Source organism: Diadema setosum, chromosome 2 (assembly GCF_964275005.1).
Source record: "Diadema setosum chromosome 2, eeDiaSeto1, whole genome shotgun sequence".
In the NCBI taxonomy this organism is placed as follows: domain Eukaryota; kingdom Metazoa; phylum Echinodermata; class Echinoidea; order Diadematoida; family Diadematidae; genus Diadema; species Diadema setosum.
This window is the reverse complement of record NC_092686.1, coordinates 46,610,654-46,626,276: the sequence shown is the minus strand read 5'-3', so window position 1 is coordinate 46,626,276 and position 15,623 is coordinate 46,610,654. Positions and strand designations below refer to the sequence as shown.

Sequence of the window (15,623 nt, the reverse complement as noted above, 5' to 3'; positions counted from 1 at the left end):
TTTCGGAGTAACAAGCCTTGTATGTCATTTTCGGATTTTCGAACCTTCGGAATAACGAACATCACCCGTTTAAATTAGACATCTCGTATACATGATGTGCAGCGCTCCTGACATATTACTTGTAGCTTACATGTAACTTAATTTCTTGATCACCTGAACGCATATTCCTGTAAGATTCTATCATCCTATAGTGTCCCAGTAATCAGTGAAGGTTCCCCATTTAGCAGATATCAATAACTGAATGGAATGAGTGAACTTGTTCGTTACGAACTTAACATCAATCTTTTAAATACTGTATATTCTTTCAATGTGTGATATACAACTGACCACTTATCTTAAACATTCTAATCCCCTCGAATGGTGATATTCCATCAAGTATTCATTGTAATGTAATTGTATCTTCAATTAATGTGTTTGTTTGTTTGCAACGTGTAATAGACCTAGGTATGATTATCGGGTCTAGGGCAATTACCCCCTGGGCAATTACCCCGCACCCTTCCCCTGGCCCTAATCCTAATCCTAATCCTGAACCTAACCCTAACCCAAACTCCCAACCCTAAACCTAACCCTAACCCTAATCTTTACTCTTACCTTACCACTAACCAGTATTTGGCCGGGGGGTTATTGCCCTCCGGGGGTAATCGCCCGGATACGATGATTATCGCATGCCTTTTCATATCAGAAGTTCAATACACGGAGCATTGATTTCTCGAATTAGACTGTCAGAGAGAGAGAGAGAGAGGAGAGAGATTAGTTTTTATGAGATAATACAGGGGCTGCGGAACGTTGTTGTTGTTGTGTTTTTTTTTTTGTGTGTGTGTTTTTTTTTTTGGGGGGGGGGGAAGGGGTCAGAGGTCAAATAATTAAATTTGTACGTATGTAGGCCATGTAATACATGTACATGTATCACAAATACTGACTTGTCTATCGTAATACATGTACATGTATGACAATCCCGTGGGAGTTAATATTTTTCCCTCGAGACAATAACCCTCAACGCTGTGAGCTACGGGAAAATATAATCTCTCGGGAAAATAGGACTCCCGCGGGAATAGTGTCACGTGTTAAATTACACCTTTGATGAAGCCATACCTGGTAAATAATTACGTGTGTGTTTATTAATCTTCATGTAAGAGGAAAATGATTCATGTATTTTGTGTTAAAATATAATATTTTGACCGAGGCTTTTTGTCGCGTACATAGTTATATTATTTCGAGTTACACATTGCAGAAAAGCGTATGTACTGCAGGCGAGTTGGAATGCAACAATGATTTAATTTATTTCAGGTACAACACGTTTATACATTGTAAAAATACATAAAACATATGACTCTCGAGAGGTAATTCAAATACAGTATACAGTATATAAATTACACTGAACTCTGTGAATTGCATTTTCAATGAACGTTGTACAACTGTATAATAAAATCTCACTAGACTGCCATGATGGCTATGAACACATATTTCCATCACTACAAGTCAAAATGATTAAATAAAACTTAACAACAAAATAAGCAATCACGAAAACGATAATCATATACATGTACAACTGTAATTACTATGGGAATATATTTACATGAAGAAAATTTTTTTGTGTGTGTGATCGAAGCTATATCTGCTGAGTTGCATGGAAATCCCACGTAAAAAATCACCATCAACATACTGTATTACATAATAGAATAAGCATAACTTATTTGATGTCACTCAAAGTTAACGGTGAGGTGACTTTAATGCAGCATCTTCGATTTCTGTACATCAGTTGCTTCAAAACAAGACATAATGGTCCATATCAACAAGAACTTATTGTCTACGAATACATTTTACCCTTTAACCGACTCACCAAATGACATACAATATATAAGGTCACACACAATCACAATGGAAATGTAGATGTATGTGTTAACTAAATGAACAGTTACAAAGGACATGCATGTCTACATACTTGTGATTATAAACTGTGCCTCCATGGCACAATCTACAATGTATTTGCAAACACAGACATGTTACAAACTTGAAAAGATGATTGACTGCATCCACAGTTCCCGTATTTGTAATTTTTGCCAAGCACAGGGCTTCATAATCTATAACAAGTTACACCATATCATATTTTCAATCCACTTTATTAGCAGTTTTTGTTCCCATAAACATCAAAGGAGAACACCTTACGACGATTCACAACTTTTTTCTTCTTTTGGTCATTGGAAGAACAAACATTTTTCACAGAAACAACGATCTGCCTGGAACTCATTTGCTTGATATGAATTAAAGACATGTTATCAATGAAAGTGGTGGAAAACAGAGAAATTTGAGGTTTGTGGTGGGCTCAAAAACAAATGTGAAGAAAATATAAGCAGGACAGAAAGATTGACTGGATGGCACCAAATGCTGGTGCGGGCTTCAAAAAGCCAGACATTACAACTTGCTGCTCATGTTTGAGTATTCTAGAGAAATTCTAGACCAGTCTAAATTTAGCCTGAAAAGAAGAGTAAAATTTTACAAGCACACCAGTGAAAATCTGATCGAACTCGGATAAAAATTATGTAAGTTATAAATTGTGTGAAGTTTTGCTAATTTTAACAAATTGTTTCATAAACAGTACAAATAAATATGCAAATAAGTTAATGTTACCACCTCACAACTTGCCATAGATTTTGTATACAAATTCTTGTATTTTCCTCTTCTTCTTTTTTTGTTTGTTCAAACACAATTAAGTCCCGGTCTCAAATCTGAATACAGTATATCCGACTGCTAGCTAAGCATAACATGTTTTACACGCTTGTGGCAAAATACATGTACATGTAATTGAATTTTCTTCAGTTTTTGTACATGATCAATGGCATATTGTGAGGTGATGAGTCAGAAGCAAGCATACTATAGGACCAGATAAGATATTCAATAAAGTGCATTGTAGTAATTATAATGGAGAAATAATCTTGACTTTCAAATACAACTAATTATTAACCACTGCTTGCCTTTAACAACACACTGGCAAAAGTTTGAGTCTAAAATGAAGATGAGATTCCAATTCTAGTACTGTAAAGTCTTATCCTCATTATTCTCTCATAAATTCTTGCCATTTTAATAATTTTGAATGAGGTATCTTGTACCTGAGAGTTACAAATCATGACTGAGTGATGAATCTTTTACTCAGCAAGGCTTTCCACAAAGTTGTACACCAGTTGATGCCACTCGACTGGACTATCCATGTAAGGATGATGGCCCGCCCCTAGGAACTCCTGGGCTCTGTGATTGGGCAGGTTCTTGAGATTGGCAGTTGCCTTGCGCCCCGCCTCTGTGTCATTCTCACCATAGGTGATGAGGGTTTGTGTCTGTCGCACAAAAAGAGGATTGTGTATAAGAATAAAATGCAAACTTCAAAGACACGAGAATGTGTGAGACTGATTTTCACATTGGGAAAAATATACATTCTGAAATCAATTTTGTTGACAAATTTTGAATGATTCACTAAATACATGTACATTTCAAAATACATGTACTAGAATTTTAGCAAGTTCATTAAAATACAGTCACTTTAAAAAGAAACAATTGAATTTGAAAGGCATGAATAGATTAAAGGTACTGTTACCATTGGGAGCAGTGATTAAAAAAAAATGTACATTTAAATGCATATGTGTAGGTCAGTTGTATCACAAAACATCCCACCATGTAAAATTTTGCAATAAAGCCTAAAATATAAGGAGATATCACTATTTTTCTCACTAAACCATAACTGTAGACGGTTTAGTCTAGAAACAATTCTATTATAACTATTGTTCACTTTTTGTATACTTAACAATACTTAACATTAATCATACTCATTCATATTTTTACACTGGTTGTTTTTATCCCTAACTCACATTTTAGAACTACATTGAAGCACGAAATCAGGGTTTTTGTTTCATCTGCAAATGGTAAATAATGCCTTTAAGGCATCTGTAATTCACTCAAATCTCTAGTTAGTTTAGTAACAGGATGATTCAGCACATAAAAGAAAAAAGATCATCACAATTTCTTACCAAAAAAAAAAAACAACAATTCAGTACAAAGAGAAAATGAATATTAAAACTGAGTTTTGGTAGGAGAAGAGAGGTACCTGATTTTTCTGATATTCCTCTGGAGTGTATTTGTCAGTTGAGTGAGGAGACACTGGTACGTATCCTTGCACTAGCTCAGGATGTTCCATGATAAGAGGGATGGATAAGTCACCGCTCCTCGAGGGACTGATAATGACCGGCCTCTCAATTTTGAGTGCTTGGTACAAACACTTCATGAAGGTCACAGGGTCACCCACATCCATCTTGACTAGTCCAGTTTGTCCATATCCTGAAATTACAAGGAAAAGAAAAAACATACACACACAAGACTTTGAACTTTTATGATACAACTGATCTTATTGCTGCATCCGCATTCTCTACAGTATGCAGTCCTGGCACACATAGCTTAATTAAAAGTAAACCAGTAAAACACAGTATTCGCATTGAGACAAATCCCAATTCAGTTTCATACGAAATATGCATGCGTTCTTTTCTTTTTTCTATAATGCCTAAAATTAACTGAAAACACGGACATTGATCTAGCACACCTATCACAAGTGTAGGAGGGGGCAAACAGATGATTCATTTTTTTTTTTTTTTTTTTAAGTTGATCGTTTTTTTTTTCTCAAATGTCACATATAAGACTTAACAGGAACAGTCTTACTCTTAGCAGTGTACTTTATTCGATGAAAAACTCTGAGCTGAGGAGGCTATATGATAAAGAAATAAGATAAACACCTGGCATGTCAATGGCAGTGGAAGAATAGCCATAGCTGGCAAAGTAGTGCATCGAACCATGCTCAAGCCACGTCTGCGATGAGTAGCAGCCAGCGTGAAGGAAGAGAACGTGACCCCGGCAGCTCTCCGTAGTTCCTTTAGAAACTTTTCGATAGAATATTCTGCGGCTGTTAATATCAACCTTTCCTTCCTGTTCTACGAAGCTGACACCTGCCTTGGTCCGTACATCGGTCACAAGCTTCTCCCAGCTTTCACTTTTAACCTTTTCGGTCATTTTAGCTCACTTGCTTGGGTAAAATTGACAGTCTCTGTCTCATAAGGACGTTAATCCAAGCTCAAGCAAGTGCTACGGACGTACCTAGTACCTGCCTAAGACATCAGGTCAAAGGACTGCTACGCCGACGTACCTGGCATATGCAGCAGCAGAGCAACAGCTCTATGAAGATCATGTGATATCCTAGGACATGATGATCACATGACTATACATGTACGTTCAGTGCAGTAAAGTACCCTACTCGGCTAAAGAAGGGTTCTTTGGACAATTCCACGCTGAACACACTCAACAGGACCACTATACTCGTCAAAATGGAGCAGAATCTTGACAAGCTACTGGATGACACGTAAGTTCGAAATTACTCAGTGTAAATAATGACCGGGTCAGCAGTTTCACGCCAGCGAATATATTATCGTGTTCTCTTCGAGTTATGCGTTCACATTGAACACAGTCCCACATATTGTATTTGTTGTGTGTGTGTGTTGGCTCCCTGCATTATTCTATTGATCCGGTCGCGATGCGATGGTTGTTGATGGAAAATGACATGCAGTGTTTTATTAAATCTGGCAGGATGACACAGTAAAGATAGAGATGTTGATGCCGTTGTTTCCGGTGGAAATGCTAACTGTGCAACGTCTAACTGAATAGACCCTATCATTAATGAAATATTTCAAAATTTACCCAAATATGACTTATTATTGTCATTGCCTTTATCCCCCATCAACAATAAACTATTAAAGTGGGAGTTAGTGTCCACTTCACAGAATATACACTTACCAACTACGCCAGGCTGAAGATGGGCTTGATTCAGGTAGATTTATACAGGTGTATGCCTTGTAGTTCTTTCCTTTCCCAAATCGTGTGTCCATCAGCGTCGAGTCAAGGTCGTGTGGGTCAATTGTCACCTGATATAAAGTTGGATGTGTCAGTCAGGTGACCCCCTAGTCATGTTAAAGTCACAGTCCGGGTCTGGTTAAGGTCGTGAGGTACAGTAGATAGGAGGGGAAGTTAAAACCAACCATCCCCCAAACCAAATCCCACTACACTATTTAAACTCGTTGACGTTTCAAGATTCTAAACCAATGTTATTGTTAATTTTGCAGTGTGTTTTATTTTTGCGCATATCTAGGCTAGGCCAGTAGTATCCTTTTGTGATACAATAATAACAGACCATGCTGTTTGTTGGCAGGTTAATTTTTTTTTCATGTAAATTGAATGAATACTTTGCATCATTATGTCATTTAGGCCTAAACATATGTTAAGAAATCTGATGGATACACTGTAATATCCAGTGTAACTTATTCTTTAAGAAAAAATGAAATGTTTAACCTTTTTCTTCCTCACAAAATGAGATCAGAATAATGCAACAATTGATTTTCTGTCATTTGAATAAGGAATGACACAATGACAAGCTCTTGTGCATTTTCATATTTGGGCATACATGTGTTTGACTAATGATTTCAAAAATTGCTTGATAAGTGGACAAATCATACATATATGTATGTGAAAACTGTATTTTTCAACCTTTCTGTGCAGCATGGAATCCCAAGGTGTGATGGGTGTTTTGTGTGCTGACAAGCAAGGTTTATGCTACAGTGGTAAGTCAAAATATATACATGTACTCATAACAGCAATATTGATGAGAAATGGTGGTAATATTGTTTGGACATACAGATTTACATGTATATGAATGAATAGCTTATAGCAATGACTTAATAGCGAGCGGCCAAAGGGCAGTGAAGTCATCGAACTGCTGTCTGCAATGCTGATTAACCAGATCACATTGAGCAAGAATCATCCTTTTTTTTTTAACCCCATTGTTATGCTCAGACAATTATGTTTTTTTGTGGGTTTTTTTTTTCAGAACATATCATTTAGTAGCTATCTGCCCTATGTGCTTTCATATTTGCTGAAAAAGTCTCCTCTCTTCCAATCAGAGACAAGCTAGATGAGTGGTTGAATACTAGTACTATAAAAGTGGAAATTTTTGCGGGGTTGAAATTTTTGTGCGTTTCGCGCAACCAGAAACTAGCGCGAAAATAACACGCGAAACTCTTCTTACCCGGCCAAGTGCCAAAAGTTAGTCGCGCAAAAATATCCACTTTTACAGTACTGGTTTTAATTTGAATGCCTGTGTATGCATTTGATTGTTTAAATTGTTATTGTTATATCCTTGTTCTAAATTACATGTGCATCTAGACAGAGAAGTGTGGTTACCTCTTAGATGTAGGTTTGTCCTCCTACAGACTTGTTGGTTGCTGTGTAAGGGATTCTTGTTAATATGAAAAGTGTGGTTAAATTAATCGGATAAAAGGCAACTAACAACAAATAGTGCTCCTACTTGTGTTCATTTTAAATGTTAAGCACGAGTGATTATATTTTCTTCAATGTACAGTATGTGTTTTCTTCTATGAAAATCATAAGATATGTATGAATTGTGTTCTTGAATATCTGAATATATTTTGTTCCTACCCCCACAGCAAAAGGGACAGCCTCAGCGGATTCTGCAGGTCTTGTAGCATCTCTGGCTCAGCAGGCTTCTCTCCTTGTTCGCGAGAGCCCAAACGCTCCTGTAATATGTCTAGAGTCTGATGGAGGGTGAGTGTGGAGGACTTTACATTATGTTTGACTCCCACATTCTAATGCAATACACCTGTTATACACTACACAGACACAGAACCTTCCCTTACATTATGCTTGACTCTCACATTCTAATACAGTACACCTGTTATACACTGCACAGACACAGAACCTTCCCTTGCATTATGTTTGACTCCCACATTCTAATACAGTACACCTGTTATACACTACACAGACACAGAACCTTCCCTTACATTATGTTTGACTCCCACATTCTAATACGGTACAACGTCGTACACCTGAAATACAATACACAGACACAGAACCTTCCCTTCATTATGTTTGACTCCCACATTCTAATACAGTACACTTGTTATACACTACACAGTCACAGAACCTTCCCTTACATTATGCTTGACTCCCACATTCTAATACACCTGTTATACACTACACAGACACAGAACCTTCCCCCATATGACCTTGTGGAAATCTCTCCCCCCCCCCCCATATGTTATTAGGGTACACATATATGCTTGTTACCTCTCTCTAAACGTACCCCTATCTCGGGGCTTTCAAAATTTCTGACCACCCCCCCCCCCACCCCTTCGAGGGTTTTCTGCAGGTGTTTTCCTTGGAGACCCCCTAAATCTGGAACACTGCTCCATGCTCACTCTATCTCAGGGAAGCTGCCATTCCAACCTCCTATCTCAAAAAAGACAAACTAGACTGTTTGTCTGATTTGTGTAATTTAATTTATACCATCCAATACTCACAAATAAAGATGTCATAATTATAATCTTGAATTCTGGTAATCCTAGAAGTGAATTGCAATCACAATAATGCTCTATACTGTATTTTGTTTCTCTCTTAGGAATGTTCTCATCAAATCACATCAGGATGTTACAATAGCAATCCACAAAATGCCTGGATACTGAGGGATGGATGTGAATTTTCCTCAAAATGGAACTGGCAGGAAGAAATATAAAACAGATTCAAGAGACATAAATAATCATTCACAATGCCTCAGTAGGAAGAGAAGAATCTTCAACTCGCATTGTACAGGAACTCGCTTTCGGAGTGGAAAGGCGTGCTCATTTCTTGAGGAACTCTACCCCATGTCAGTGGCTATGAGTGGATTCATTTTTTTTTTTCTATCAATCTTTCTTTTTGTTTTTTATGCCTCCGCCACGAAGTGGTGCCGGAGGCATTATGTTTTCGGGTTGTCCTTCCGTCCGTCCTTCCGTCCGTCCGTCCGTCCGTCCGTCCGTCCTTCCGTCCGTCCGTAATGAATTTTGTGGACAAGGTAACTATCGAAACCTGTTGAGGTATCCTAATGAAACTTGGCATGTATGTGTATTAGGGGGTGAAGTTGTGCCTATCAACTTCTGGGTGCACATGCTCAAGGTCAAAGGTCAAAAGGTCAAGGTCAAATACATAAAATTTCACTATTTCCACCATATCTATTGAATGCCTGAAGATATTTTCTTGAAACTTAGTGTATACATGTATTACCCAATTAAGATTCTCTGGTCAAAGTTTGGGTCATGAGGTCAAAGGTCAAAGGTCAAAAGGTCAAGGTCAAATACATAAAATTTCACTATTTCCACCATATCTATTGAATGCCTGAAGAGATTTTCTTGAAACTTAGTGTATACATGTATTACCCAATTAAGATTCTCTGGTGAAAGTTTGGGTCATGAGGTCAAAGGTCAAAAGGTCAGGGTCAAATACATAAAATTTCACTATTTCCACCATATCTATTGAATGCCTCAAGATATTTTCTTGAAACTTAGTGTATACATGTATTACCCAATTAAGATTCTCTGGTGAAAGTTTGGGTCATGAGGTCAAAGGTCAAAGGTCAAAAGGTCAAGTAAAAATATTAAAACTTCTTTTTTTTCTCCGTACCTTGGAAAATTGTTCAAGGTATCTTCATGGAACATAGTATATACATGTACTGACTGGAAGTGATTATCTAGAGAATGTAGGGTTCATGGGGTCAAAGGTCAGGGGTCAAAGGTCAAGTGCAAGACTTCAAAATTTTACTATTACCCTCATATTTATGCAATGCCAGCAGGGTTATTTTTTTACACTTGGTGTATGCGTGTGTAACCTAATAGAAATTCTCTGGAAAGTTTTTTTTTCTCTTTTTGCCTCAAAGGTCAAAAGGTCAAAGATCAAGTGAAGGTGCTGAACTAACTTTTTCCTCCATATCTCGGAAGTGGCTCAAGTTACCTTGAAACTTAGTACATATTATGCATGTTCTACCTGAAAGTAATTATCTTATGAATTTTAGGGTGAAGGGCCAGATGAAAATGGTAACAATTTACTATTCAATTCAGAAATTGCACTTTTTCTCCACACCTGTACCTTGAAAATTACTCAATGCCTAAATGTATGAATGGGTCAAAGTCAAGTTAAAGTCCTTAAATCCCTAGATACATGCTCTCCTATTCATCCAATTAAACCTACGTCAAGGAAGGTGAACATTCAACACATTTGTGACAAACTTGTCATTCCAATATTTTGCCAATTTTGTGAAAATGTAATCACACAGTGTCCACATGTACTATCTAGACCTATTGGGAAAATCATGCATTATGGCGGAGGCATACCAGTCGCCAAAGCGACATTTCTAGTTGTCTATACTATTTTTTTCTTATGGGGGGGGGGGGGGGTTGGGAAAGGGAGGTAGAGGAGGGTTTAAGATCAGATGAAATGAACTCTCTAAATTCCAAGGTACATGTACATATTCAACCCGCCTCGGGCCTTTGTCAGTGTAGTGTGTACTGTGTTGTTTTAAATGTATGTTGTGTGTCCAAAGTCTCGTATACCTCTTACAGTAGCAAACTGAATCACACAGATGTATACTCTGAATGTAATAGGCTCTCAGTCAAATTTTAGTTTAATGTTGATTCAACATGTTACAAAGCCGTACACTGTTGGGATATTGGTGATTATTGAAGACTCATAATAAAATTTTATAATGATGTTGACAATTAGACTCTGATATGACAAATGATGTTGACATCAAAGAAAATAGTGATGACAAAATGAAAAAAAAAATTCAGTCAAGAGAAATATGAGAAAAGTCATTGAGTTCATTGATTTTAATATGTATGCATAGCATTTCAAGTATGAAAAAATAAATAGATCTTATCAATCAGTGCATTATTACTATACCCTAATCATTTAGGAGAATGTCTTTATTTCTGTTGAGAAAATTATTTGTAGAAAAGAAGTAAAAAGTAATGATTAACACAAGATTATTGGAGAGAGGTACTAGGTAGTAAATAGATAGGAAGAGAGGTGAGAGAAAGAGAGAGAGAGAGAGATGTCATAAGACAATGAAGATCTTTCAACCAAAAGGCACTAAATCTATCCTGGATACAGTGGCTCCCATTATAATGACGTCTTCGGGACTGGCACTATTCTTTCGTTATATCGAAACTTCGTTATAACTGAACAGATAAACAATTAAAAAACATAGAGCAGCTAATGTTGCATCCTGAATTTTTATTTCGTAGGTCCGTTATAACAAAGTCCTATGGACCAGAAGTTTTCATTTGTTATGACAAAGTTTCATTATAACTGAAAAGCATAGTGTGTAAAGATATAGAGGTGATAATTTTGGCACCTGAATTTTGATTTTGTTGTAACAAAAATGTTGTTATCACATTCGTTGTAACAGGCGCGGTGGAGCACCCCAATTTGCATCTCATTATCGCCCCGTTCTATTTTGATTTCCAACGGGCATCCACGGCTGCCCGAAACTGTGTGCATGAAAAAGTCAAATCTTTACCTTCTCCTTGTGCCGCTATGCGTGCCGCTAGTAAACTCAAACTTCCCACACTATCTAAGTTTTTAAAAACCTTCCTTTTGATGAAAAAATTATGAAATTTGCTGCACTAGAACTTGAGATATTAAAGCGTTTTGAAAATCACCTCTCGCAAAACATGCTCTCTGGTTTTTTTTTTTTACGACTGGACTATGGCCGGGCTCTAATGTGTGCGAAATTGTCAACATAAGTTCATCAGGCCTCAATCCATATATGGTGAAAGTTTTCGCTTGGTTCCACCTGTCCTTTTTGAGAAAGCAACTTGTTTCTACAGGGTTTGGAATAGAAAATTGTAGTCAGCGAAACAATTGAAAATGACGTCATTTCTTTTCCCGTAATATTGGGCATGCGTGGTACGTGAGATTCAGGATTTCGTGCTCATTGTTGGTTTGCATGTGACGCAGTCAATTTGCTGAGTGTCGCACGGCGGCGACTGCTGAGCTGCTGCCGCGCACGCTGCATGCAGCAATGCGTTGTGTGTGCTGTGACATGCAACGCTGCAGCAGGGAGGTGAGACTCACCGCCCTGGCTACAGTGACGCGATTATATATACATGGGACCGACCTGTACGCTTTGCGTTCGTGTCATTTTTGACATCACCTTCTGTTTTTGTTTTCCGACACAACCATGGCCGGGAATATTACGGTATGAAATTTAAAATGCAAGCAGATAAATAAATTTCGGTGTACTTTGTTGGAATGGCGCTTTGGTTCCGTAATCCCACGTCGTGAATTTTAGGATGATTTTCGAGGCATATTTTTGGTAATTTTGCTCGCCAGGTTTTCGCAAAAATTTCACATTTTATCATTGTCAAATCCTTTAATATGTTATATGTGCATATTCGGACATGTTTTCAAATTCAAACTAACTCTATTTTAAACCGAAAATAGGTTTCCTTGAATTGTTATTAGCTTGAGAAGTTGTTTACTTTTTCTCAACTACGCGAGTACATGTTGTTTACTTTATGCAAATGAGGCTCGGCTGCCGATGGATTTCTGCGAGATAATTGGGGTGCTCCACCGCGCCTGGTAAGGGGAGTGCACTGTAATCACGTTTGTTTTAAATTGAGTGCACCCTGGAAATATCCTCCATACATGATATACATGTACATGGTTTGTATACTGGTATTATTCTTGTTTCAGATTTTTTTATAATGCCTTTTGGCGAGAATCATGAATTATTTTGGTGGTGACAGTATAATGTTAAATCTGTGTAGTAATTTGAAAATGTCTGTCTGTATTTCGTTTTATTAAAAAAAAAAAAAAGAAGTTCAATGAAGCAGCCCCTGTCTAGTTTGCTCTGTTATACAGTAGAATAAGTTAATCAATTAGTTGACTTTGTCACTGTGAGATGAGAAAAAAAATGAACAAGCGTAGATAAACTTATAGGACAAGTTCACCCTAATTTTTAATGTGTGAAATGAGTGAATGTAGCAATATCAGTAAAACACACCTGTAAAGTTTTAGGATAATTGGACAATCCATTCAAAAGTTAGGAATTTTCAAAGTTTTGGTGCAGCCATTGCAGTATGTGAAGACTACTACAGTTTGTGACATCACTGAAGGACGATATAAATGTATAAAGAAAATACATGGTACACAGTGTATAAAGAGAATTGCGCAAGATTTCATTTTTAATGAAAAGTACATGTACAATGTACACATTCCCTCGACTTGTTACACATGTTGAGGGTAATATTGTTCCCCATCCTTTCTGAAAGAAGTCTGTCAAGTACTCTTTCATTTTGCTAGAAATATAAAAATATGTTAATTCTTACACTCACACAGAAACAACTTGGCCGTGTGTGTGTATATATGTATTTGTGTACAAATGTATATATATGTGGGTGTGGGTATATATATATATATATATATATATATATATATATATATATATATATATATATATATATATACATGTGTGTGTGTGTGTGTGTGTGTACGTATAAAGCAGTCATTGTGTCGGACAACATCTGATTATACAAATTCATACATTCATACATTCATACAGTTAGAATTTCATTCTGTAACAAACTTTTACAGCTGTAGTATAAAATCAGTGAGGTCGCACTTTCAGTGGTCATAACATGTATTTCACTATCTGGACAAAATCTCGTCCATGAAGGAATGTGCATGCTCAATCTTTTCTTACATTTACTCGTTGCCTTGCTGTGTTGTTGAATTGTACGATGTAAATGCATCTTTAAATTTGGGTCATTTATACGTGTAGTTGAAGGCGTTCAGAAAGCAATACTGTTCAAGGAAATGATTATAAAAAAAAATAGTAAACACAAACGAATAAATTGCACTTAAGTAAAGACAATACACATCAAATTCTTCAGAATCGTTCTCTGAGAGCAGTGTTGCAGGTGAATTCGAGATACCCAACTAATCTATTATACTCACAAATTGATGTTGATACACTTGAGATGAGAAGAAAAAAACATATGTTGTGCACAATGTATAAAGTCGCTTATAATTTAACCCCTAAATATATAAGTGAAATGTTTGAGTTGAAAATTTTTGATTATGCCTTAAGGAATACAACGCTGATATTCAAGTTACCATATATCAAAACCTGCTTTAGGCAAAGGAGTTTTAGTTATCAAGGTCCAAAATTATGGAATACATTGCCAACATGCGTAAAACAGCAAACAATTTTTAGCGGTTATAGACGGAGTTTGAATTTGTATCTGACACCACAGTGATATTGTACCCATTCCCCATCTTTTTTTTTTTTCAAGTAAACCAAGCATGTATTCATTTTTTTCTTAATGTAAATATTTTTTTTTCTAATTTTGTTCTGATTTGTTTTATTTAATTGTATTTTGTATATATGTTTCATGTACATGTGTATATGTTTAAAAAAAAAAAAAGTATGTCATTTTTACCTCATGATGCACGGACATGAGGAAGAACAGCCGTCTGGCTGAATCATGTGCCGTGTTGAAATAAATAAATGAAATGAAATGAAATAGAGCGCGGGTTTTCATACGTTTTCCTCGAGCCCACTTTGCCGCCCTCGCCACAATATGGCATTTTTCTTATTTTCGGGTGTTTGTTGGTTTGTTTGTTTTTGTTTTTGTTTTGTTTTTTCCAGGTCAGGTATTATCGGGTACAACATGAACCGACCTGAACCCAAAGCGGTATTAGAATGCCTTGAGAACGCTGTTTTTATGATCAACAGGTGCTCGGTACGCCTCACTGCAATCATCGGGAATGAACATTACGATGTTGTTCTAGCTTGTCTATGCTCTAGAATGGTAAGTACGCTGTATAAAGCGCGTCATTTAAAATCGATATTTCTATTGTCACTCAAGATAACAGGTATTTAATTTTTCCTTTCAATTTTTCTATTTTTACAAACAACAAATCACGGTCTTTTATTGATTGAATAAAATGTTTAGTGTGGATCCGCCACCGGTATGTGTTTATGTGTTGATTTTTCGCTGTGAATATCTCAGTATGTAATAGGTGAGTAAGAATATGCCGGTTTTTTTTTTCTTCTTTTCAGTAAAACGGACAACTTGCATATCCTAAGGCTTATTGTAATTCAATTCAATTCAATTCAATACAATTCAATTCGATTGAACAGACCTTTGAAGTGCTACAAAAATTGTACGCGAAGGAGTGTGTATGAATGTGAATGAGACTCTATTGATGATACAGTAGTGTTTGTTTTTATAGAAAACATGATTTAACATTATGACGAGGATATACGTGGTCACAGACAGTACACAGCTTGCAAAACGTGTAGGAGATCCGAGTTGGGGTTTGAAGTAAACAGTCACACCGTAATATCAATGAGGGCGCTGTACGATTACTCTATTATCAAAGCCAGAGCTAGTACTAGTCCAGTCACAAAAACCACTGTGGAGTGTGAATTCTTTTTATTGCACGTTTAGACTTGCTGTAAATCAAAGAATTGTTCTAAATTATAAACAACTTAAAGTTTTATGTAAGTGTATGTGATACTATTAATCAACGTGGAAATGTGCGATATGAGATGTATCGTATATAATGTCATATGATGTCATAATCGTGTCATGTTTTACGATATAATTACTATCATACCATAATTATAATTCAGTTACTATACAATACAAAATGTCATTGCGTCGGACAGTAATCAATTCTAAACAGCAAAACGATACTTGAAA

The 15,623-nt window shown here is 36.6% G+C and overlaps 2 protein-coding genes across 2 annotated transcripts; one reads left to right on the top strand and one right to left on the bottom strand.

The window, feature by feature from the left end:
- Positions 1–1,263: 1,263 nt before the first annotated feature.
- Positions 1,264–5,158, bottom strand: LOC140246069 (putative protein-lysine deacylase ABHD14B). The gene is made up of 3 exons (XM_072325514.1): positions 4,773–5,158; positions 4,094–4,323; positions 1,264–3,329 (listed from the first exon to the last, which is right to left on the bottom strand). The coding sequence occupies exons 1-3, from the start codon at positions 5,044–5,046 to the stop codon at positions 3,144–3,146; spliced, it is 690 nt and encodes a 229-aa protein (XP_072181615.1). The 5' UTR covers positions 5,047–5,158; the 3' UTR covers positions 1,264–3,143.
- Positions 5,159–5,278: 120 nt separating this feature from the next.
- On the top strand, positions 5,279–8,828 carry LOC140246068 (ragulator complex protein LAMTOR5-like). The gene is made up of 4 exons (XM_072325513.1): positions 5,279–5,392; positions 6,583–6,644; positions 7,527–7,644; positions 8,498–8,828. The coding sequence occupies exons 1-4, from the start codon at positions 5,358–5,360 to the stop codon at positions 8,559–8,561; spliced, it is 279 nt and encodes a 92-aa protein (XP_072181614.1). The 5' UTR covers positions 5,279–5,357; the 3' UTR covers positions 8,562–8,828.
- Positions 8,829–15,623: the final 6,795 nt, after the last annotated feature.

Coding starts and splice junctions, on each gene's coding strand:
- LOC140246069 (XM_072325514.1), bottom strand. CDS start 5,046: ATGACCGAAAAGGTTAAAAGTGAAAGCTGGGAGAAGCTTGTGACCGAT. Junction 4,324..4,772: donor CACTGCCATTGACATGCCAG/GTGTTTATCTTA, acceptor TTGTAATTTCAG/GATATGGACAAACTGGACTA. Junction 3,330..4,093: donor AGGAATATCAGAAAAATCAG/GTACCTCTCTTC, acceptor TTTGTGCGACAG/ACACAAACCCTCATCACCTA.
- LOC140246068 (XM_072325513.1), top strand. CDS start 5,358: ATGGAGCAGAATCTTGACAAGCTACTGGATGACAC. Junction 5,393..6,582: donor GACAAGCTACTGGATGACAC/GTAAGTTCGAAA, acceptor CTTTCTGTGCAG/CATGGAATCCCAAGGTGTGA. Junction 7,645..8,497: donor TGTCTAGAGTCTGATGGAGG/GTGAGTGTGGAG, acceptor TTTCTCTCTTAG/GAATGTTCTCATCAAATCAC.